Source organism: Xenopus tropicalis, chromosome 6 (genome assembly GCF_000004195.4).
Source record: "Xenopus tropicalis strain Nigerian chromosome 6, UCB_Xtro_10.0, whole genome shotgun sequence".
Taxonomy (NCBI): domain Eukaryota; kingdom Metazoa; phylum Chordata; class Amphibia; order Anura; family Pipidae; genus Xenopus; species Xenopus tropicalis.
In genome coordinates, this window is record NC_030682.2 from 2326717 (window position 1) to 2351236 (window position 24520).

Sequence of the window (24520 nt, forward strand, 5' to 3'; positions counted from 1 at the left end):
GGTTTGACTTTATAACACAATACAATCCTCAAAGTAAGGAAAAATAATCAAAAAACATTGGGAAGTCTTGAAATTAGATGCAGATTTATATCAACAATTACCAAGCGAACCGGGAATAATATTTAAAAGGGCAACCAACTTGAAACAAAGGGTGACAAGGAGCTGTATACCCCCAGAAGCAAAATCAAAGGATAAAAGCTTAGTGGGGTATTATCCATGTGTCACCTGCAAAGTGGGTAAATATGGCAAGAAAACAAAAAAATTTACATCAAATGTAACAAATGAGGAGTTTCAAATTGATACAATAATAAGATGTACAACTAAGAATGTTGTCTATGTGCTAGAATGCTCCTGCGGCCTACAGTGTGTGGGAAAGACAAATCGAAGCATAAGACAGAGACTAGGAGAACACATTGGTAATATTAAGAAAGGTCTGGGGACACATAATGTCTCAAAACATTTTAAACTGGCACATAACCAAAACCCAAAGGGGCTAATGTGCTACGGTATAGAGATAATAGAACCAAATTGGAGAGGTGGAGATATAGTGAGACATACATTGCGTAGAGAAAGTTGGTGGATATACAAATTAAAAACATTAAACCCGCTAGGCCTAAATATTGATTACAATCTGAGGGCATTTTTGTGATTCCAAAAAAGTTTTCTAAAAAAATGTAAAATAATTTTTTATGAATGGGTTAACAAAGTGTTTTTACATGAAAGGGTTAAAAATATTTTTATTGGCTATTCTATGCTGTTTTATGCTGATATAAAAATCTATTGGTTTTTTATGCTGTTTTAATACTTATAAAGTTGGAATTGATTGAATTCTCTAAGCACAAAGTGAACACATGGACTTAGAGACATTGTGCAAACAAATGGTACAATAAAGTTTGGACATTTTGAACTGTGGGATATTTAAACATAGCCAGGATGTAGTGAGGTCATCGCTCAGGAGGAAGCCGGAAGTGGCGAAACGCGTCAGCGGTGAGAGAGGACGCAGAGGAGGAGCACTATACAGGGCAGGACTGCTGAACCCAGGAACGACACTGCAGGTCGGGAACAGGGAAAGAAAAAGGAGCAGCCCCCTGATCCATCCCAGTGACTCCTGCGCAGCCTATACTCTGTGTGTGAGGGTATTGGGAAGTTTTATTTATATTAAAGTATTTAAGTTTTTACACATATGGCGTATGCATTTATCCCACAGTAAGTGCACAGAAGGGGAAGGGAAGCGGAAAGGTCGTGGAATTAACCTAAAGTTGCTAAAGTTGGAAATGTACCTATGTGAAGTGGTTCCTAACACTGCCTGAAAGTAACAGGTGGGAAAGCAGAGAGTCGGGAGCTACAAGTGAACCAATTGGCTGCCATATAAACCCAAAGGGGTCTGTAAGTAGCCATATAAACCCAAGGGGGTCTGTAAGTAGCCATATAAACCCAAGGGGGTCTGTAAGTAGATTGGCAATCGGAAAGGGATATCACAACTGGGCACAAAAGTGGGATATAAGTAAAAGTCATCACTGGTGTTAAAAAGCACATGGGAGTGCACATTGTGAAGTAATAACAGTATTACACTATATTTTTTTTTTTCTTCTTTTCCTCATAAGACCTCATCGCTAAGTCTAAAGCAGAAGAGGGCACTTTGGAGTTATTTATTGAATTTTATTTGACCTGGGACACGAGGTATCTGAAATGAGGAGCATACACTGAGAATTGCACTTATTTATATTTGTAAAAGTTATATTCCTCAGCATCGTCCTGCCTGACCGGGACAATGGTTAAGGATAAACCGGCGACTGAGGGTGAGGATCCGTGCCCTGCCTTCTAAGTGGCTTCAAGAGGGACTAGCCGGCCACACCACGTAAAAGCATTACTACTCAGCCTGCCCCAGGGCCGCCATCAGGGGGGCACAGGGGGTACGATTGTCCCGGGCCCGGACGTTTTTAGCTTTAAAGGGGGCCCGGCCGCGCTAAAGTTTTCTTAGCTCAGGCCCCCTTTAATCAAGTCCGGGCCCTCACTTCCTCCGGCTCCGGCGGTGTCCTCTGGTATGTGCCGCTACTTCTCCTCTTTTATAAGGTTGCGCCTGTGCGTGCTGACGTCACACATACGGGGCGCAACCTTATAAAAGCGCAGAAGTAGCGCAGAGCCGCGGCACATAGCGGAGGACACCACGGCAGCAGGCCGCCCGGCCCTGGGGGAACCTGGATAAAGCTTTGTGGGGGGGCCTGGGGGAACCTGGATAAAGCTTTGTGGGGGGGCCTGGGGGAACCTGAATAAAGCTTTGTGGGGGGCCTGGGGGAACCTGGATAAAGCTTTGTGGGGGGGCCTGGGGGAACCTGGATAAAGCTTTGTGGGGGGCCTGGGGGAACCTGAATAAAGCTTTGTGGGGGGGCCTGGGGGAACCTGGATAAAGCTTTGTGGGGGGGCCTGGGGGAACCTGGATAAAGCTTTGTGGGGGGGCCTGGGGGAACCTGAATAAAGCTTTGTGGGGGGGCCTGGGGGAACCTGGATAAAGCTTTGTGGGGGGGCCTGGGGGAACCTGAATAAAGCTTTGTGGGGGGGGCTGGGGGAACCTGGATAAAGCTTTGTGGGGGGCCTGGGGGAACCTGAATAAAGCTTTGTGGGGGGGCCTGGGGGAACCTGGATAAAGCTTTGTGGGGGGCCTGGGGGAACCTGGATAAAGCTTTGTGGGGGGGCCTGGGGGAACCTGAATAAAGCTTTGTGGGGGGGCCCTGGGGGAACCTGGAGAATGCTTTGTGGGGGGGCCCTGGGGGAAGCTGGAGAATGCTTTGTGGGGGGGCCTGGGGGAAGCTGGAGAAAGCTTTGTGGGGGGGCCTGGGGGAAGCTGGAGGATGCTTTGGGGGGGGGCCTGGGGGAAGCTGGAGAATGCTTTGGGGGGGGCTGTTTAGGGGGGCACTGGCTACCAAACTTTTAGGGAGCCCTGGGCTGGCTAGCAATGATTTAGGGGGTACCTGCCCTGGCACCAATGCAAAATGTAACTCCTGGACACCAATGTTTTAGGGGGCCCTGGCTACCAATGTTTTATGTTCTTTGTATTGATGGGAGGGGTCACTGGGGGAGGGGCCATTGGGGGTGTGGGAGGAGGGGGGGCCCAGAAAACTTTTTTGTGAGGGGCCCCGTGATTTCTGATGGCGGCCCTGGCCTGCCCTGCCTAATGGAGTGAGCTCCATGGGATAAACCGGCGACTGAGGGTGAGTGACCGGACCTCACCAGAACCCGGCCTGGACCAGCCGGCCGGAACACTTCATGCATTGTTACTCAGGCTACCTTGCCTACTACGTGGCTGCAAGAGGGATGAGCCGGTGGACTGAGCCATCTTCCCCCGGTACAACTAGGACCAGCGGCTGCAGCCTAGCCCCAGCACTCAGAAAAGAGACTCTGAGTACCCCACGGCTGTGGGTGAACTACTTCAAAGTCAGCCAGCCCTTCCAAAAGTCATGAAGTGGCTGAATTTTTTTTTAACGCATTACACATACAAAATGGCTGACCATGCCATTCCCTGCGCGCTTACCCCAGAGGCCCCAGAAAGTGGGATCCAATTACTGCCTCCACAATGTTTGGCTGGGTACCTTCAGGTAGAGATATGAAGAGGACGGGTCCAAGTGGGTGGAGGCCTACTGCGGCTGTTGTGGCCAGGAGATCTCCCAGGCTTGGCGAGACCTGGATGCAAGATGCCCCTATTGTAAAACCAGGTGCTGGACTGAACCAATGGTCAGGGCTGTGGGCCCATCTTCTATAAAGGGTGACAGTGCATCCACCTGCACCACTAGGCCTGCAACGACAGTGCTGGTAATGGCGCCACCAAAACCCACTCCAAATTCCCTTGAGGAATCATCAGGGGACATTCTTTTATCATCCTCAAAATCCTCAGAGAGTGAGGACCTTTACACAGCACCCACAGAGATAGAGGGAGAGGAGGCAACCACCATTGCTGAGCACACTCCCCAGAAAGGTGTGTTGCTTGGAGCTGCAAGCGCAGAGCCAGAGATATCAGAAGCTGAGGCCAAGTTGCAATTACTCAGCTTGATGGCCGGCCGAGGAAGGGCAAGATCTGCAACTCACGCGCCTCTGTGTCACTCAGGCCAGAGGTACAGCGCGTTGGCAACTCACGCGCCTCTGTGACACTCAGGCCAGAGGTACAGCACGTTGGCAACTCACGTGCCTCTGTGTCACTCAGGCCAGAGGTACAGCACGTTGGCAACTCACGCGCCTCTGTGACACTCAGGCCAGAGGTACAGCACGTTGGCAACTCACGCGCCTCTGAGACACTCAGGCCGGTGAGTACAGCACGTTGGCAACTCACGCACCTCTGTGTCACTCAGGCCGGAGGGTACAGCACGTTGGCAACTCACGTGCCTCTGTGTCACTCAGGCCGGAGGGTACAGCACGTTGGCAACTCACGTGCCTCTGTGTCACTCAGGCCGGAGGGTACAGCACGTTGGCAACTCACGCACCTCTGTGTCACTCAGGCCAGAGGGTACAGCACGTTGGCAACTCACGTGCCTCTGTGTCACTCAGGCCGGAGGGTACAGCACGTTGGCAACTCACGCGCCTCTGTGTCACTCAGGCAGAGGGTACAGCACATTGGCAACTCACGTGCCTCTGTGTCACTCAGGCCGGAGGGTACAGCACGTTGGCAACTCACGCGCCTCTGTGTCACTCAGGCCAGAGGGTACAGCACGTTGGCAGCTACACTGCCCACTGGGTGAATCTGGTTATGGCTGGGAAGCAGGGAATACGTGGTTCCACAACAGTGGAGTTGGTGTCACCACCACGGGTTGCATGCGGGTCTGCCACCACCTCGACTCCTCCTTCACTCTCTAACTCATCTTCTAACTTGGCTTCTTCCTCGGCTTCTTCCTCCTCTGCTGCTGTGTCCTCCTCCACACCTGTGCACCCCCAGCTCCCCATAGGCTATTCGACGTGCCAGGTACGCCGTTGTCATGCTGTCTTGGGCATGATGTGCCTGGAAAGCAGAAACCATACCGGATCTGCACTCCTGTCATCTCTGCACTCACAGGCCGATCGGTGGCTGACCCCACACCAACTGAGGATCGGAAAAGTGGTGTGTGACAACAGAAGCAATCTTTTGGCAGCACTTAGACTGGGCAATTTAACACATGTGCCCTGCATGGCACATGTTCTAAATTTAATAGTCCAACGGTTTGTCTCGAAGTACCCAGGATTGCAGGACATTCTCAGGCAGTCCAGGAAGGTGTCTGGCCATTTCAGACGTTCCTACACAGCCATGGCACACCTTGCTGACATTCAGCGGCGACACAACTTGCCAGTCCGGCGTTTAATTTGCGACAGCCAGACTCGCTGGAATTCAACGCTCCTCATGTTTGAACATCTGCTGCAACAACAAAGAGCCGTCAATAAATACCTGTTTGAACTGGGTGGTAGGACTGGATCTGCAGAGCTGGGGATTTTTTCCCCCCGTTACTGGGTGCTTATGCGCGATGCCTGCAGGCTCATGCGCCCTTTTGACGAGGTCACAAATATGGTTAGTCACACTGAAGGCACCATCAGCGACCTAGTACCCTTTGTGTTCTTCCTGGAGCGTGCCGTGCAACGAGTGACAGATGAGGCCATAGACCAGCGTGACCAGGAGCTGGAAGAGTACGTATTTGTGGGCGGAATCACCAGAACGAGCCCAGGCACCTGCTGCAATGCAGGGAGAGGTGTCAGAAGTGGAGTCAGAGGAGGAAGGTGACTTTGTGGAGGAGGAAGACCAACAGGAGCAGGCTTCCCAGGGGGCTTGTGGTCACCTTTTGGGGACCCCTGGTCTTGTATGTGGCTGGGGGGAGGAGACGGTGGTGGATGAGGACGTAGTCCTTGATAACGAGGAAGGGGAGATGGATACCTCTGCATCCAACCTTGTGAGAATGGGGTCTTTCATGCTGTCATGCCTGTTGAAGGACCCCCGTATCAAGAGGCTTAAGGAGAAGGACCTGTACTGGGTGGCAACGCTACTAGACCCTCGTTACCAACGCACCAAAAGTCCGAAAGGATGCTGCATTTCCAAACCAGCCTGCAAAACATGTTGTACAATGCTTTTAAGGGTGATGTCACTCCACATTCCAGGGGCAGAGGTGCCGGTAATCCTCCCACGAGCACACCTGCAAGGACAATGCACTTTGGCCACTCTGTAATGTCAGACATGCAAAGTTTTTTCAGTCCAAGGCAGCGGCAGGACCCTTCTGGATCCACCCTCAGAGAACGCCTCGACCGGCAGGTAGCGGACTACCTGGCATTAACTGCAGATATCGACACTCTGAGGAGCGATGAACCCCTGGACTACTGGGTGCGCAGGCTTGATCTGTGGCTAGAGCTGTCACAATTTGCCATAAACCTCTTGTCTTGCCCTGCCTCAAGTGTCCTCTCAGAAAGGACCTTCAGTGCAGCAGGAGGGATTGTAACTGAGAAGAGAACTCGCCTAGGTCACAAAAGTGTGGATTACCTGACCTTTATTAAAATGAATGAGGCATGGATCTCGGAGGGTTACTGCACGCCGGAAGACTTGTTCTGACTGCCCATGCAGCTGTCCTTCTCTGCATGCCGCATGACTATACTCACAGCTGTCCTTTAGCGTCCTCCTTTTTGGACAGGTAAATCCTGAGTTTTTCTGGCCTCTGTGCTTCAGTGGCTGCGACAACAAAAACCTAATTTTTCAGGAATGTACACAGTCCTGATTTCTCAGGGTTCTGCAACAGCGGCAAAATCGTATCTTTTATGGTCACCGCAGGGGATCAATAAAGTTGGACAAACCTGGGCCCACACTGCAGAATCAGTGTTTTTTGGTTCACGTCACTGTACATTGAATTGCCTCTGCCTGAGCGTGCACGTGCGCACAAGCATGGTGACTGCTAAAGACACCACTACAGAAATATTCCCACCGACAGGACGAACGTCCTGGAGGTGACAAGCAACTAGTAAAAACTATTATTCGCTCACTTGACGGTATCATTAAAGCTTATTGCGGTTTTTTTCGTTGCAGTAAACGCGGCGTTTTGTCTTTGCGTGGGAACCGGCCGTAACCTTTACACGACTTGATTGGCATGTAGGCGCGGACATTTAAAAGCAGTTTATTACACAAGTTTAGGAATGTAGTGTGATTTCTGCCCTTTAGAGCACAAAACGCAATTCTGTGTCAACAACGTATTTTACAGAGAAGTTTTTGCCCTTGATGCCCCTCCTGCATGCCACTGTCTAGGTTGTGGCACCCTTTAAACAACTTTAAAATCAGTTTTCTGGGCAGAAATGGCTTTTCTAGGTTTTAAAGTTCGCCTTCCCATTGAAGTCTATGGGGTTCGCGAACGTTCGCACTTTTTTGCGGAAGTTCGCGAACGGGTTCGCAAACTTTTTTTGCGAGGTTCGCTACATCTCTAGCGCTGGAGTGTGTCCTCTCACCCCAATCTGTAACTGCCCCCGGTAAGGTACAAAGAGATAGCTGGGAGGGGGGGCTGGGAGACAGGAGAGAGTGTCAGACAGTGCCTGAACCAGCAGTGTCCCAATGTGGGGGTGAGGGGGAGAGGTTTCCCCTAGGGGTCTCCCTGGTGCAGTCAGGTAGGTTACCTGCAGTGAGGGTTAAACAACGTGGGGTCCCTGATCCTGTACCCAAACTGCCTGAGGTGTTGAGTGGGGGACAGCAGATGGGCCAATCTCAGGAGTCAGTGCAGGGGTGTGGGGGACAGGTGGGTAGGACTCAGAGTAGGGTCCCAGTAGGTAGTGCCACTCACACTGGGGGCAAGGATGGTAGCTGGGAGCCAGGTAGAGCTCCAGTGCCAGAACCAGTGCTGGGAGGGGGGCGGGTAGTCAGGAGTCAGGGAGGGATTGCTGATGGTACTGGTTGCCCCTAAGGCAGCTACTAACCAGAGGGTGTGCCCAGAGGGGCAGGGTATGTGGCTAGAACCCAGTAGTTCATGCCAGTCTGGGACTGGGCAGGTCAGTGCAGGCCAAGTGGGCATAGACTGGGTGGAAGGCTGCCAAACAGTGTCCGAGTTCAGGCCCAGGGAATGGGGGACTAGGGACCGGCAGGAGGGCCCCACATGCACTCAGGTAACTGCAGGGACAGAAGAGAACCAGTTGGGAGCAAGAGACCAAGTGCCTACGGTGGGCAGTTACAGTTTGTGGCCTAGTACCCACACTGGCACCCCTTGCAGTGAGGGTACAAACAAGGATGGAGTTAACAGTATACGTATATTTCTCCTCTCCAGTACCATGGATCAGGTGGATATAGATCCTAAGGAAAGAGAGTTCAGGCCTGGGAGGTAAACTAATTTCTACAATTGTTTAATAAGTATAATTTATTTGGTAATGACCCGGATTGGTACAAAGGTTAATGCATACTGGTAGTGGCAAGGTTATTATCGGCCTGTGGGGCCTTATACCTTGCCCCCTCTTGAAGGGGGAGGTGTCATGCCAGGCCATATTGCCCGGGCATTGTAACAAGGTAAAATGGCAGCATTTGCGTTGTGTCCACCAGACACCCCTAATTAACCCAATACTCTCTATCAACATCTGGTTTCGGGCTCCGGCAGAGACCCTTAATTAAATATACAACCAGGGACTGCGGGAAGGTGACAACTTCATCAGACAATGCGGGACCAGCCCGTTGGGGCAGGAAGTTGGGGTCTTTGATCTGTTGATAAAGAGAGGCAATTGTGGCCCTAAGAACAGCAGGGGGCGCAGCTATGAGAAAATATGGATTATAGAAAGGGATCCATATCTCTACTGCTTTAATCCACATCCTCATAAATCACATGGGATTTATGAGAAGGCCCCAGACCAAACAGGGGCGGCCTATACCCACCAGTTAGGGGGATAGTTTCTGGGGGGCTGGGACAGGAGACACCCCTCATGTTTGGTATCACTTTGATCCCCCACATATGGGTTAAAACAATTCCCTACTTTCATAATAATATTGAGTTCTGGCAAGTGCCAATATTATATGAAAAGAAACTGGCATGAGAAGTACAGCTCTCTAAAGAGGGTGGGTGGGGACCACCCAAAGGGGTCATGTGACCAGTTCCTGGGCACTCCCTCCTCATGCATATGGTAATGAGGGAGGGGCCCAGTGGGGAATAAAAGCACACATGCCCAGGTATTCTTTAGCTCATTCTGGAGGCCGCAACTTATGTTGGGGGGGGGGGCTCAGGACTTTCAACCTCTTGCCTCAGAGGCCACAGGATATTCGGTAACGTACTTAGGATTTCTCTGTGTTTTTATCCCCTTTTATTTTTATAACTGCTCTGCAACATGTATGTCTGTTTGTAACATTCACTGTTTATATATAACACATGCACTGTCCACTTTGGAATATTAAATACAAAATTTAATAAGTTTTTCTTTGTGCTCTATTGAACCTTTATGCCTTAAGAAGAGTGTGTATGTAAATGTGTTTAACCCCTTGCTAGTTATAAGGAAAGTGTGTCTGCTTAACCTTTTGTTTGCTGGCGGGAAAGTTGTGTGTTGTCTGTAGACTAACTTGCATTGTGTGCGTGAGTGCGTAGCTAGGAGTCTGGGGGGATTTGCCTGGGAAGTGTCAGGGTGCAATAGAACCTCTAGATTTGGGTGCTTGCGGCCTTTATACGCGGTGGTGGCAGTTTGTTAAGTTTAGGCGGGTTGGGGCTGTTTGGGGTTTGATTGCATGAGTTAGCGAATAACTGTGTAGTTGATGTGTTAACCCTTACAGCTGCCTGGTCACGTGCGTCTGTGGTGGCGTTCGTGACAAGGTATTTCCCAGAAACACTCAGAGCTCTTATCTAATCTCACAGCTAAATTGCTGCTCATCAGGGAAAGGGCGAGGCAGTTTCTAAACGGAAACGGGTGGTTCAGGCAAGTTCCTTTCACTTCCCCTTGGTGCCTGTATATATACGGCTGTGGGACCCCAGTATCTCTCACTCCTCTCCCAGAGACCCCTCTCTCCCTGGGACCCAATCACTGAGCTGCCCCACTGCCTCTCTGGGTCCCCCAAGCTCAGCTCCAGTCTGGGTCTCAGCACAGGTCTCCTATTATTTATCCACTGCTGGAAGGTAAGTGATTCCCATCTCCTTGTAATTTCATCATTTCTCTCTGCTTCTCACATTCATAGTTACATCCAAGTAAACCCAGCACCCACAACCCACACCTACCAATCTATACACTCACATACATAAACTATATATACACCCACTAGTACTTGATAGGGTTAAATTGCTTAATGCTGAATTTACACAATTTTGTTTTCAATCATGAAGGCCTGTGAATGTGTTACTTCAGTTGTTATGATTATCCTCACTATCTTGTCTTTGTCCAAGTTGCTTTTGGCCTTGATTATCTCAGCTAATATTCAAGGCTAAGAGATCATAATAAAGCTTCAGCAGCTAATTAAATCATTTCTGTATTTCTACTAATAATTGCAATGTACCCACCCATGATACGTAAGCATAATGGGATGTGTTTTTCTATCTACTATATAAGTAATATCAAAACAAAATAAAGTTGTACTTGTTTGCAATACACATACTGGTTGTATCGTTTGTACAAGTTCCCTGATCAGCGCACATGCGCAGACGATATCAGATGTTTCGCCGACTCACAGATTAAATCGAACCGGTTCGTGACTGCTTAGATACAGTGCAGAGAAGCACAGACGGAGTTAAAAGATTAACCCTTACAGTACTAACTGTAGGTATTAGTATCACAATAGCCTTGGATATTCTGATTGATCAAGAACTCATCCAGGCCCCTCTTATAGGCATTAACAGAATCTGCCATTACCCCATCTCTAGGGGCATTCCCCAACCCCCTCACTGCCCTCACCGTGAGGAACCCCCTACCCAACATCCCCCGGCAGGGCATTCCCTAACCCCCTCACTGCCCTCACCGTGAGGAACCCCCTACCCAACATCCCCCGGCAGGGCATTCCCCAACCCCCTCACTGCCCTCACCGTGAGGAACCCCCTACCCAACATCCCCCGGCAGGGCATTCCCCAACCCCCTCACTGCCCTCACCGTGAGGAACCCCCTACCCAACATCCCCCGGCAGGGCATTCCCCAACCCCCTCACTGCCCTCACCGTGAGGAACCCCCCACCCAACATCCCCCGGCAGGGCATTCCCCAACCCCCTCACTGCCCTCACCGTGAGGAACCCCCTACCCAACATCCCCCGGCAGGGCATTCCCCAACCCCCTCACTGCCCTCACCGTGAGGAACCCCCTACCCAACATCCCCCGGCAGGGCATTCCCCAACCCCCTCACTGCCCTCACCGTGAGGAACCCCCTACCCAACATCCCCCGGCAGGGCATTCCCCAACCCCCTCACTGCCCTCACCGTGAGGAACCCCCTACCCAACATCCCCTGGCAGGGCATTCCCCAACCCCCTCACTGCCCTCACCGTGAGGAACCCCCTACCCAACATCCCCCGGCAGGGCATTCCCCAACCCCCTCACCGTGAGGAACCCCCTACCCAACATCCCCTGGCAGGGCATTCCCCAACCCCCTCACTGCCCTCACCGTGAGGAACCCCCTACCCAACATCCCCTGGCAGGGCATTCCCCAACCCCCTCACTGCCCTCACCGTGAGGAACCCCCTACCCAACATCCCCCGGCAGGGCATTCCCCAACCCCCTCACTGCCCTCACCGCGAGGAACCCCCTACCCAACATCCCCCGGCAGGGCATTCCCCAACCCCCTCACTGCCCTCACCGTGAGGAACCCCCTACCCAACACCCCCCGGCAGGGCATTCCCCAACCCCCTCACTGCCCTCACCGCGAGGAACCCCCTACCCAACATCCCCCGGCAGGGCATTCCCCAACCCCCTCACTGCCCTCACCGTGAGGAACCCCCTACCCAACATCCCCCGGCAGGGCATTCCCCAACCCCCTCACTGCCCTCACCGCGAGGAACCCCCTACCCAACATCCCCCGGCAGGGCATTCCCTAACCCCCTCACTGCCCTCACCGCGAGGAACCCCCTACCCAACATCCCCCGGCAGGGCATTCCCCAACCCCCTCACTGCCCTCACCGTGAGGAACCCCCTACCCAACATCCCCCGGCAGGGCATTCCCCAACCCCCTCACTGCCCTCACCGTGAGGAACCCCCTACCCAACACCCCCCGGCAGGGCATTCCCCAACCCCCTCACTGCCCTCACCGTGAGGAACCCCCTACCCAACATCCCCCGGCAGGGCATTCCCCAACCCCCTCACTGCCCTCACCGCGAGGAACCCCCTACCCAACATCCCCCGGCAGGGCATTCCCCAACCCCCTCACTGCCCTCACCGCGAGGAACCCCCTACCCAACATCCCCCGGCAGGGCATTCCCCAACCCCCTCACTGCCCTCACCGTGAGGAACCCCCTACCCAACATCCCCCGGCAGGGCATTCCCCAACCCCCTCACTGCCCTCACCGTGAGGAACCCCCTACCCAACACCCCCCGGCAGGGCATTCCCCAACCCCCTCACTGCCCTCACCGTGAGGAACCCCCTACCCAACATCCCCCGGCAGGGCATTCCCCAACCCCCTCACTGCCCTCACCGTGAGGAACCCCCTACCCAACATCCCCCGGCAGGGCATTCCCCAACCCCCTCACTGCCCTCACCGTGAGGAAACCCCCTACCCAACCTCCCCCGGCAGGGCATTCCCCAACCCCCTCACTGCCCTCACCGTGAGGAACCCCCTACCCAACATCCCCCGGCAGGGCATTCCCCAACCCCCTCACTGCCCTCACTGTGAGGAACCCCCTACCCAACATCCCCCGGCAGGGCATTCCCCAACCCCCTCACTGCCCTCACTGTGAGGAACCCCCTACCCAACATCCCCCGGCAGGGCATTCCCCAACCCCCTCACTGCCCTCACCGTGAGGAACCCCCTACCCAACATCCCCCGGCAGGGCATTCCCCAACCCCCTCACAACCCCAACCCTGACAGTCTCACCTCATAGTTTAACCCTTCCATCCCCTTAACCAGTTTAGTTGCAGTCTCTGCACTCTCTCCAGCTCATTAATATCCTTCTTAAGGACTGGAGCCCAAAACTGCCCCCCATACTCACTGTCACTGCCCCCCCATACTCACTGTTACTGCCCCCCATACTCACTGTTACTGCCCCCCATACTCACTGTTACTGCCCCCCATACTCACTGTTACTGCCCCCCCATACTCACTGTTACTGCCCCCCATACTCACTGTTACTGCCCCCATACTCAAGGTGAGGCCTTACCAGGGACCTATAAAGGGGCAAAATTATGTTTCACCCCTTGAGTCAATGCCCTGTTTATACAAGACAGCACTTTATTTGCTTTAGTAGCCACAGAATGACACTGCCTGGCATTAGACAACTTGTTATCAACAAAAACCCCCAGATCCTTCCCCATTAAGGATCCCCCCAACTCACTCCCATTCAGTAGATAGTTTGCGTTTATATTATTCCTACCAAAGTGCATAACTTTGCACTTATCAACATTGAACCTCATTTTCCAGTTTGCTGCCCAGTTTCCCAGTCAAATCTCCCAGCAAAGCGGCACATCCTGCATGGAACTTATAGTTTTGCCCAATTTTGTGTCATCAGCAAAAATAGAAACAGTACTGTCTATGCCCCCCCCCAGGGCATTAATAAACAAGTTAAACAGCAAAGGCCCAAGGACTGACCCCTGCGGTACCCACTAACCACACTGGTCCAATTAGAAAATGTTCCATTTACCCCCACTCTGTGTACTCTATCTGTACTCTATCTGCACCCACAGGCACCCACAGGCAGCTGCACAGGCACCAACAGGCACCCACAGGCACCCACAGGCACCCACAGGCAGCTGCACAGGGAGCCACATGCAGCCACAGGCACTCACAGGCACCCACAGACACCCACAGACAGCTGCACAGGCACCAACAGGCAGCCACAGGCAGCTGCACAGGCAGCCACAGGCACCCACAGGCACCCACAGGCAGCTGCACAGGCAGCCACAGGCAGCCACAGGCACTCACAGGCAGCTGCACAGGCAGCCACAGGCACTCACAGGCAGCTGCACAGGCAGCCACAGGCACCCACAGGCACCCACAGGCAGCTGCACAGGCAGCCACAGGCACCCACAGGCAGCCACAGGCACCCACAGGCACCCACAGGCAGCTGCACAGGCAGCCACAGGCAGCCACAGGCACTCACAGGCAGCCACAGGCAGCCACAGGCACTCACAGGCAGCTGCACAGGCAGCCACAGGCACTCACAGGCACCCACAGACACCCACAGACAGCTGCACAGGCACCAACAGGCACCCACAGGCAGCCACAGGCACCCACAGGCAGCTGCACAGGCAGCCACAGGCACCCACAGGCACCCACAGGCAGCTGCACAGGCACCCACAGGCACCCACAGGCAGCTGCACAGGCAGCCACAGGCACTCACAGGCAGCTGCACAGGCAGCCACAGGCACTCACAGGCAGCTGCACAGGCAGCCACAGGCAGCCACAGGCACCCACAGGCAGCTGCACAGGCAGCCACAGGCACTCACAGGCAGCTGCACAGGCACCCACAGGCACCCACAGGCAGCTACACAGGCATCCACAGGCACCCACAGGCAGCTGCACAGGCACCCACAGGCACTCACAGGCAGCCACAGGCAGCCACAGGCACTCACAGGCACCCACAGGCACCCACAGGCAGCCACAGGCACCCACAGACACCCACAGACAGTTGCACAGGACACAAGACTCTCTCTTTCTATGGCTGGAGCTCAAAGCTTCTCCCAAGCTGAGCACCCACAGCCTCTCTGGTTACTGGCAGCTCTTTCTCTCCTTCCTGCTTCACTGGGTCTGGCTCTGGCTGCTGCAGCAGGGATCCTTTATAACCTCGGCTGGTCCAACCCATGGATTTGGCTCCAAAGCCAGGGACTCCCTGGTGCAATGGGCTCCCAATCAGATTGTTTCCCTGCCTGCAACTGGGCTGAATGATATCACAGACAGAAAATCAGAGGAAAGGGTTATTGGATCCCTTATATATATTTATACATAAAGCATATGAAGCGCATGAAATTAAATATTATAAGCAGACTCTGCTTGATGAAGTGGACCTGTTCCTCTGGCGTTCCACCCCGCACCGGCAGCCATGGGGTCAGACAAATAATGAAAAAGTCAAAAGTTATACCCTATGAAATTTCTGCATGTGGGTTCTCTGTTGTGGTGGGCACTAAGCAATACCCTTTTGAGCATTTATTAATACAGGTATAGGACCCGTTATCCAGAATGCTTGGGACCATGGGTATTCCGGATAAGGGGTCTTTCTGTAATTTGGATCTTCATACCTTAAGTCTACTAAAAAAACAATAAAACATTAATTAAATCCAATAGCATTGTTTTGCATCCAATAAGGATTAATTATATCTTAGTTGGGATCAAGTACAGGTACTGTTTTATTATTACAGAGAAAAGGAAATCATTTAACCATTAAATAAACCCAATAGGGCTGTTCTGCCCCCAATAAGGGGTAATTATATCTTAGTTGGGATCAAGTACAGGTACTGTTTTATTATTACAGAGAAAAGGAAATCATTTAACCATTAAATAAACCCAATAGGGCTGTTCTGCCCCAATAAGGGGTAATTATATCTTAGTTGGGATCAAGTACAGGTCCTGTTTTATTATTACAGAGAAAAGGGAATCATTTAACCATGAAATAAACCCAATAGGGCTGTTCTGCCCCAATAAGGGGTAATTATATCTTAGTTGGGATCAAGTACAGGTACTGTTTTATTATTACAGAGAAAAGGGAATCATTTAACCATTAAATAAACCCAATAGGGCTGTTCTGCCCCCAATAAGGGGTAATTATATCTTAGTTGGGATCAAGTACAGATACTGTTTTATTATTACAGAGAAAAAGGAATTAAATTTTAAAAATCCTAATTATTTGATTATAATGGAGTCTATGGGAGACAGGCTTTCCTTAATTCGGAGCTTTCTGGATAATGGGTTTCCGGATAAGGGGTCCGATACCTGTATGGCCATCAGATGCCATCACAGGAAATCCTAAGTATTCAGCAGGAACAGCCCCCTAAGTTTGCCCATAGCCTGTACAGAGAGATACCATAAAACTATGGCACATAGGGATTCCCCTGTACTAAGCACAATTCAGCAGGAACAGCCCCCTAAGTTTGCCCATAGCCTGTACAGAGAGATACCATAAAACTATGGCACATAGGGATTCCCCTGTACTAAGCACAATTCAGCAGGAACAGCCCCCTAAGTTTGCCCATAGCCTGTACAGAGAGATACCATAAAACTATGGCACATAGGGATTCCCCTGTACTAAGCACAATTCAGCAGGAACAGCCCCCTAAGTTTGCTCATAGCCTGTACAGAGAGATACCATAAAACTATGGCACATAGGGATTCCCCTGTACTAAGCACAATTCAGCAGGAACAGCCCCCTAAGTTTGCCCATAGCCTGTACAGAGAGATACCATAAAACTATGGCACATAGGGATTCCCCTGTACTAAGCACAATTCAGCAGGAACAGCCCCCTAAGTTTGCCCATAGCCTGTACAGAGAGATACCATAAAACTATGGCACATAGGGATTCCCCTGTACTAAGCACAATTCAGCAGGAACAGCCCCCTAAGTTTGCCCATAGCCTGTACAGAGAGATACCATAAAACTATGGTGGCATAGGGATTCCCCTGTACTAAGCACAATTCAGCAGTAAAATAAATTGGAATAGTGCCCTATTGTTATATTTCTGCTAATTTTCTTCCTTTCGGCAGGATGAGTGACAGAAGCAGCCATGAAGGCTCAATGCCTGTAGAAATCCCAGCGCTGGGGCGCCCGTTCTCCCTTGGGGCTCTCTATAACTGCCATGATGATCAGCTCATCCCAGGTAATAAATCAGTAGAATTATCCATCTGACACACAACCCCAGCGATTGGATTAATGAGCTGTAGCTCTATAGGTATTTGGGGCTCCTTTATCAATGTTCCCTCAGGGGTAGAGCTCTGCCCCATATGACTCCCCACCCCAGCTGGGCCTGCAGAGAAGTACGGGGGGAAGATTCTCCAATCTGAATGATAACACAATATTCCATGACTATAACAATTTATATGGTGACACCCTTTTTAGGACGGACCAATAAAAAAGGCAGGAGTTTCAGTCTTTATGTAAAGCCAGAGAACAGCCAATCTCTATAAATTATATAAATTACCAGGAATTGCACTAGGGTGTGTAGAGAAGCCCTCTGGGTAAAGATTTCAGCTGGCCTTATAGTGATCCGTCATGATTTGTATGGTGTCCTTTTTATTCTACCCCCCAGGGCTAAGGTACAGAATATTAATTACTTTAGTGCCCATCAGCCCAATAACTTCCCTATGAAGCAGTTGCATGGGGGTGTGTGTGCATTACACACGGGGAGAGGCCAAACTGTGCCAGTAGGTGTATAGGCAGAACAACATGTACAGGGGAACCTCTGCACAAACACTATGTTCCTTCCCAGGATGCAAAGTGACTGACACTGAGCTCAGAGTTTGTGTCTCACTATTATAAACAGGCTGAGTATGGCACCCCCCAGTCTGTATGGCACCCCCAGGCTGTATGGCACCCCCAGGCTGTATGGCACCCCCAGGCTGCTCAGCACCCCCAGGCTGTGTATGGAACCCCCAGTCTGTATGGCACCCCCAAGCTGTATGGCACCCCCAGGCTGCTCAGCAAACATTTGCTTTTGTTAAAGTTTTGCTTGTGTTGTAATTATTAGAGTAAAGAAAGCATCAGAGAAAGTTTTTTGGTTATAAAGAGCCATATTTATCTTCTGAACTGATATTTTAGGGGATGGGAATATTTGTGAGTCTGTTGTTAACAAGTTACATTTATATTCTAATCTAAACCCTGTATAGGGAAGGGTGTATATCATATACTGTAATATAATGTGTATAATAGGGCAGCACTAATTTATATGTACCTGTACCCATGATGCACCTGTGTCTCTGTGCTAATTAGATTCCCAGCACTATATCAGCCATTTTGATCTTATCTTACATATAGAGATAATGATGGCATTTTCCCGTCATTATATGGCACAGGAATCAGACATGGGGATAAAGGGACAGACTTGTTCAGTACTGGGAAACTGTGCTTATTGCTCCCAACTCCAATTGCAGGAACAGAGAACAGGGAGCCGGATTTACTCACATCAGCTGGGATTCTCATTGGAGGATTCTTTTGCATATTAATGCAGCCACTGGCTCTGGGGAGCTGGGAAATGTTTCATTAAACAAAAACTCTAAAACCCCACATTACATTACAGGGCAACACAGGAACCAGTGCAGGCTGCATATTATGATCCTAATTATTAATCAGCTTCTATGGCAGATATTACCTGATGTGCTGTTTTTATAATTTACTACGTTCCCTAAGCTCCGCCCCCAACAGCAGCCCAGAGCCCACTGAGCATGTGCAAGCCCTAAATCTTAAAAAGATGGTCTAACAAAGTAACAAGATGGCGGCCCCCTGTGGACAACTTTGAAAGCATAAATCATTACTGTAATTAGGCTTCTCAATCCCTGGGCTTGTGCAGTAAGTTCATAATGTTCATATTTATGTTCAGTATCAAAATACAGCATTTCTAAGGATTTAGACTTTAGTTCTCCTTTAACACAGACTCCCAAAAGATACCAGGCTGCTGCTTTTATAGCCTCCAAACTGCTCTATGCTGCTCCCGGGGGGTCAGTATCTACTCTTTAAATATTCATTCAGAGAGGCTGCCCCACCCCTTTAGGGAGTGGCTTCTCTGAGAGCTCCAGGTAAGCGCTTTATTCCACTTTACTTTATACAAGCAATTGCAGTGTTCTGTATAGAAACAAAGCAGCTTTATGCACCCACTTATATATACACTTGGGGCAAACAGAGCTCTATAAGCAGTTGTTTCAGCCCCATATAAAACTCCCAGCACAGCCGGGGCACAGGCTTCTAACAAAGTAGGCCTCAGTTTGTTACCCAAAGCTAATACACATATATACCACATATATACACACAGATTATACACATAGCTATTTACACTTACTACAATTACTGACCAGTAAAATTAACATTTAAACAAACAAGCAACTTTTTTTTAGCTAAATTCACTCCATCACACAAAGTAACAACATGGCAGCCACAAAGATAGTAAGGGAGTCCCATTTGTGGAGGAGAATCTTTATTTTCTATATAAGGTACCATGTTTTGGTTAAGTGGATCCCTAGATATTTCAGAATGTGGTCTTTCCATTTTTAATGGAAGGTCATTGATAATATATTTTGGTCTTTGATTTTGGGGCCTGTGATATCTTTATGGATTCTAATGGCTGAAGCCAAAGGCTCGATACTTAGGGCAAATAGTAGGAGAGAAAGGGGACAACTTTGTCACGTGCCATTCTGTATAGGGACGGAATGGTTATATGTGCCTGGGAGCTTTTGAATTGCTCTCAAAAAATGGGCCTTCCAGTCCAATCAAGGAAAGAAGGTCCATTATATAAGCCCAGCATAGGCAATTAAATGCCTTTTTCGGCATCTAGTATTAGGAGGAGTGCTGGTGTTCTGTTCTTATGGATGACCTCTATCAGGTCATTGACACACCTGGTGTTATCCCCAGTCTGAATCTATGAGTTTTGGCATAAGTGGCGCTAACCTATTAGCTAGGATTATTGTGAAGACCTGTAGCTGCTACATTGAATTGGATCCTTACCTTCTTTATGTAGGTAATGCAGGAGGATATCATCGAGGGAGGGATCATCTCTCCTGCCAAAAAGAAAAGTAAAAGTATAAAAAGTATATGAGTTATCATTAGCATGGTGGACATGCCACACACGTTGAAGATGAGGCCCTCAAAGTAATTGTCTAAACTTTGGACACTGGGTTTTACAGCCATTTTGTAGGGGAGCAGATAATTGCTCTTTGAATTGATTTTATTGATTTAAGATTACAACCCTGATGTTGCTGGACTACAGCCCCCAGCATGCCTCACCCATCATTACATGTGATCTAGTTTTTGGTCTTAGCAGCAAAAAATACTATTATATTAGCACCACACAGATAAAATTGGAAGTAAGCAATCAAAACACAAATTAAAATGAAGGCAAAGGAACACAATTATAAATGAAGAGAAATTTCTATAAACAGAAAGAATCTCAGTTACTCACAAATATAACAATATCCTGCAATATCTATCTCTTATTTTTCAGGGGTCACTTTGTGGGACGTTGAAGCTTTGAATAAGGATGTGGTGGTGCAAAGCCAGGAAAACACTTCATTTGAAATCATAGCATCTGATTCTCTCTCAGACAAATCCTCCGCTATGAACATCTCTGCGTCTCTGAAAGCCAGTTTCCTTTCTGGTCTGGTAGATGTTGGTGGATCAGCCACTTACCTGAATGATACAAAAACCTCTAAACATCAAGACAGAGTCACCCTCAAATACTCCAGAACCACAAGGTTTGAACATCTGACCATGAATCAATTAGGAATTCAGAACGTGACCTACCATGATGTCTTTGAAAAAGGGACAGCCACTCATGTTGTTACTGGTATTTTATATGGGGCAAAGGCTTTCCTGGTGTTTGATAGTGAGCGCTCCTCATCAGGAAAAACACAGGATATAAGTGGAAGTCTCCATGTTATGGTCAGAAAAATTCCTGCATTTTCAATTGATGGAGAGGGAGCAGTGAAACTGAATGAGAATGAGAAGGAAATTGTGAGCAACTTCAACTGTAGGTTCCATGGGGACTTTGCTTTGGACAAAAACCCAGTCACTTTTGAAGATGCCATTAAGGTCTATGCCAGCCTGCCAACCCTGTTGGGGGAGAATGGGGAGAAGGCCGTGCCTATGAAGGTCTGGCTGTATCCGCTGAGTAAACTCGATACCAGAGCTGCTCGGGTTTCTCGACAGATTAACGAGAAACTTATTTTGGGGGTTGAAGAGATCCTGCAGCAGATGGCAGAGGTTGACATGCAGTGTAATGATTTGCTGAGACACCCGGCCGCAGTCACTTTCCCTGATATCAAGAACAAGATCAGCAAATTTAGGGACCTCTGTCAGCAATTCACTATTACATTTCAGAAACAGCTGGCCAAAGCCCTACCTGCTATTCGCCGGGGGAAATTACAGGAGACTGTCCTGGCAGAGATCTTATTGAGATGCCAACAATCACCATTTGGGAAGGTCCACATTGAAGAGTTTCTGAGCAGAAAACAAGAGGAAATAAATATTGTGGGTTCCTACATGAGTTGTTTAGCAAATATCCCCACGTTCCCCTCAGAAGAGGACGTCAATCAGGTGTTTTTTGATCCCATGGTTGAGTTTGTAATTGGTTTCAACTTTACTTCATTAAAAGAAGAAGATCTCTATGTTTCTGATCTGAGCCACTGGCTACAAACTGATACTCTGATAAGTGCAGGGAAGGTCTATGAGAAAAAGGAGGTCACACCATGGTTCAAAGACAAAGATGTACAAATCAAGGGAAGAAAATATGTAAGAACATTTAAGGAATTTGCTCATAATAATGAAGGTAAAATACATTCCCGATTTATTGTGTCATCTACCCTGGACCTGCAGAATCGTGGATTTTCCATTTACCTATATGCATCTGATGAGTTAGTGAGCAAAGTCTTCGAGCCTCCAGCTAAACCCAACCTCCCAATTATCAGCAGTAAGGCCCATGATAGTATTGAGCTCACCCTTAATCCTGCTGACTTTGGGAAGGGATTTATAGAAAGTTACATCGTTGAATACAGGGAGGCCGGACAGAATAGCTGGTCTAGTCTCAGAACAGGCAGCAATGTTGTTAGGGTCACAGGATTAAAGCCCAATACAAAGTATCAGTTCCAATATCGGGCAGTGTGTAAAGCAGGAGTCAGTGCAGTCAGTGATGTTACTAAAGAGGAGCCAACCCTTCCCACCAATCCTACCAAGGACATTAACAAGATCAAAATGAATCTCCTTGGCAGCAGCACTTTACTACGTGAAACAAAACCTTCTGTGTATCAGCTCCCATCCCAGTTCAGTAATAAGGGATATCGCAAGTACCATTTAGGGCAGAAAAATCCAGGGAAACCAAAGAAAGTGGCTTTATTAGTTGGGGCTACAGGCTCAGGGAAAACAACATTGATCAATGGAATGGCCAACTACATCCTGGGAGTGGACTGGGAAGACGACTTTCGGTTTAAACTTGTACACGAGGTCACTAACCAGTCTGAAGCTCACAGCCAGACGTCTGAAGTCACAGCCTACGTCATTCACCATCATGAAGAATACAGAATTCCTTATTCCCTCACCCTGATAGACACCCCAGGATTTGGTGACACTCGGGGGATAGAGCAGGATAAAAAGATCACAGCAGCTATAGACAGATTCTTTTCAAGTAACCATGGCATTGACCAGATCGATGCCGTGTGCTTTGTAGTTCAGTCCTCTTTGGCTCGTTTAACTCATTCCCAGAAATATATTTTTAATGCAGTGTTTTCTATTTTTGGAAAGGATATTAAGGACAACATCATGGTTCTCGTCAACTTCTCAGATGGGGAAAGACCCCCAGTTCTAGATGCAATTAAAACCGCTGAGGTTCCCTGCCCTCTGGACCTGAACGGGGACCCAGTTCACTTTAAGTTTAATAACTCAGCCCTGTTTGCCGATAACCAGCCAAGCAATTACAGTTTCAATCAAATGTTCTGGGCCATGGGGGCATCAAGCATGAACACATTTTTCCAGTCCATGAATCAAAAAGAAGCCAAAAGTCTTAGGCTGACCAAGGAGGTTCTTCAGGAACGAAAACATTTGGAGATTTGCCTTCAGGCTTTACAGCCACAAATTAAGGCTGGGCTGCTGAAATTAGAAGAACTAAGGAAAACAGAGTTGGCTTTGCAGCAGAACAAGGATCTTATGAATGCAAATAAGGATTTTGAATATGAAGTAGAGATAAATGTTTCTGTAAAGGAGGAAGTCAATGGTTACTTCATTACCAACTGTGCAAAATGCCATTTTACTTGCCATGGTAACTGCGCTTATGACGATGACAAGGACAAAATCCACTGTTCAGCTATTACAAATGGCTACTGTACCATGTGCCCGGGCAAATGTGTCTGGAGTGTGCATCACAATCAAGCATACAAGTTCAGTTATACGACAATAAAAGAGAAAAAGACCTACGCCGAGCTGAAAGCAAAGTATGAAGAAGCTTCTGGGGAGATTATGAATGCAGAGAAGATATTCCAAAAGCTTGAGGATGACTATTGTAATGTACAAGCTGTTGTGCTGGTACTTATTGACAAATCATCCCAGAGCCTCAAGCGCCTGGAGGAAATTGCCCTCAGACCCAACCCCCTGACGGCCACTGAATACATCGACCTGATGATACAGAGTGAGGAACAAGAAGCCAAACCTGGGTTTCAGGAGAGGATCCAGTCCCTAAAGGCAGTGAGAGAAGATGCAGAGATCATCAGGAAGATCAGCAGTGGGGAGGAACTACTCCCAGAGCAGTATTTACAAGAACCAAAAACAGTGAAGAAAAAAGGAAAATTAATTCAGTATATTAAGGGCAAGTCACTAAGTGCAATAGATACTGTTTCCTCGTTTTTTAGCTTTTCAGATTAGAGAGGAAGGGGCTGTACACATCAAGATTATAGAATATTAATTCCTTACTGATTGTGTCAGGGGGGGAACCTCCTTACATGCACTCATACCTGGGTCTTGTATGATTGGCTGCTGTTGGGTACGGGGTGGGGGTACAATAGGAAATCATCTAATATGATTCTTATATATAAAAAACATGACAGTTTCTGTTTGTTGTTATATTAAACAGTACAGAATACGTCTAATAAAGAATGATTCTCATTTCACTTCATTCTGCCTCTTGGTTTTTTCAGAGCTGCTCAGGGGAGACTCATTCACATTATTCCCCCAAATAAAGGGGATATAAACCCTGCGGCACAGCGCGGCTCAGCCAAACGTTACTCAGCTGTTGCCGGACTACAAATCCCAGAATAATGTAACATATAATGAAGGGTGAGGCATGCTGGGAGCTGTAGTCCAGCAACATCAGGGCTGTATTCTTAAAGCAATATTGCCCAATAAAACTTTCCCAGCTCTCTAGGGCCCGCATTGGCAGCATTGAAATGCAAAAGAATCCCCCAATGAGAATCCCAGCTGATGTGAGTAAATCCGGCTCCCTGTTCTCTGTTCCTGCAATTGGAGTTGGGAGCAATAAGCACAGTTTCCCAGCACTGAACAAGTCTGTCCCTTTATCCCCATGTCTGATTCCTGTGCCATATAATGACAGGAAAATGCCATCATTATCTCTATATGTAAGGTAATATCTAAATGGCTGATATAGTGCTGGGAACCTGATTAGCATTGTCATTGGTCAATACTCGTGTATATATATTTTTTTTCCTTCAACCTCCATAGAGAACTAGGTGGAACCTACAAATTATCCCATTGGCACAGAGACAAAAACACATTCTACAAACAACTCTCTCTGACACTCACATTACACTGACCAAAGCAAAG

General features: G+C 48.9%; 1 protein-coding gene across 1 annotated transcript; it reads left to right on the plus strand.

Annotated features, from left to right (window-relative positions):
* The first annotated feature begins 9182 nt into the window (after positions 1-9182).
* On the plus strand, positions 9183-23850 carry LOC116411664. Its single transcript, XM_031904428.1, has 3 exons — positions 9183-9217; positions 16759-16871; positions 20202-23850. Exons 2-3 carry the CDS (start codon positions 16760-16762, stop codon positions 23603-23605), a joined length of 3516 nt encoding a protein of 1171 aa, XP_031760288.1. The 5' UTR covers positions 9183-9217; position 16759; the 3' UTR covers positions 23606-23850.
* Positions 23851-24520: the final 670 nt, after the last annotated feature.

What these genes read in the sequence shown, in the direction of transcription:
- LOC116411664 (XM_031904428.1), top strand. Translation starts at nt 16,760, where the DNA reads ATGAGTGACAGAAGCAGCCATGAAGGCTCAATGCCTGTAGAAATCCCA. An exon ending in TGATGATCAGCTCATCCCAG is followed by an intron (nt 16,872 to 20,201) that starts GTAATAAATCAG and finishes CTTATTTTTCAG; the next exon opens with GGGTCACTTTGTGGGACGTT.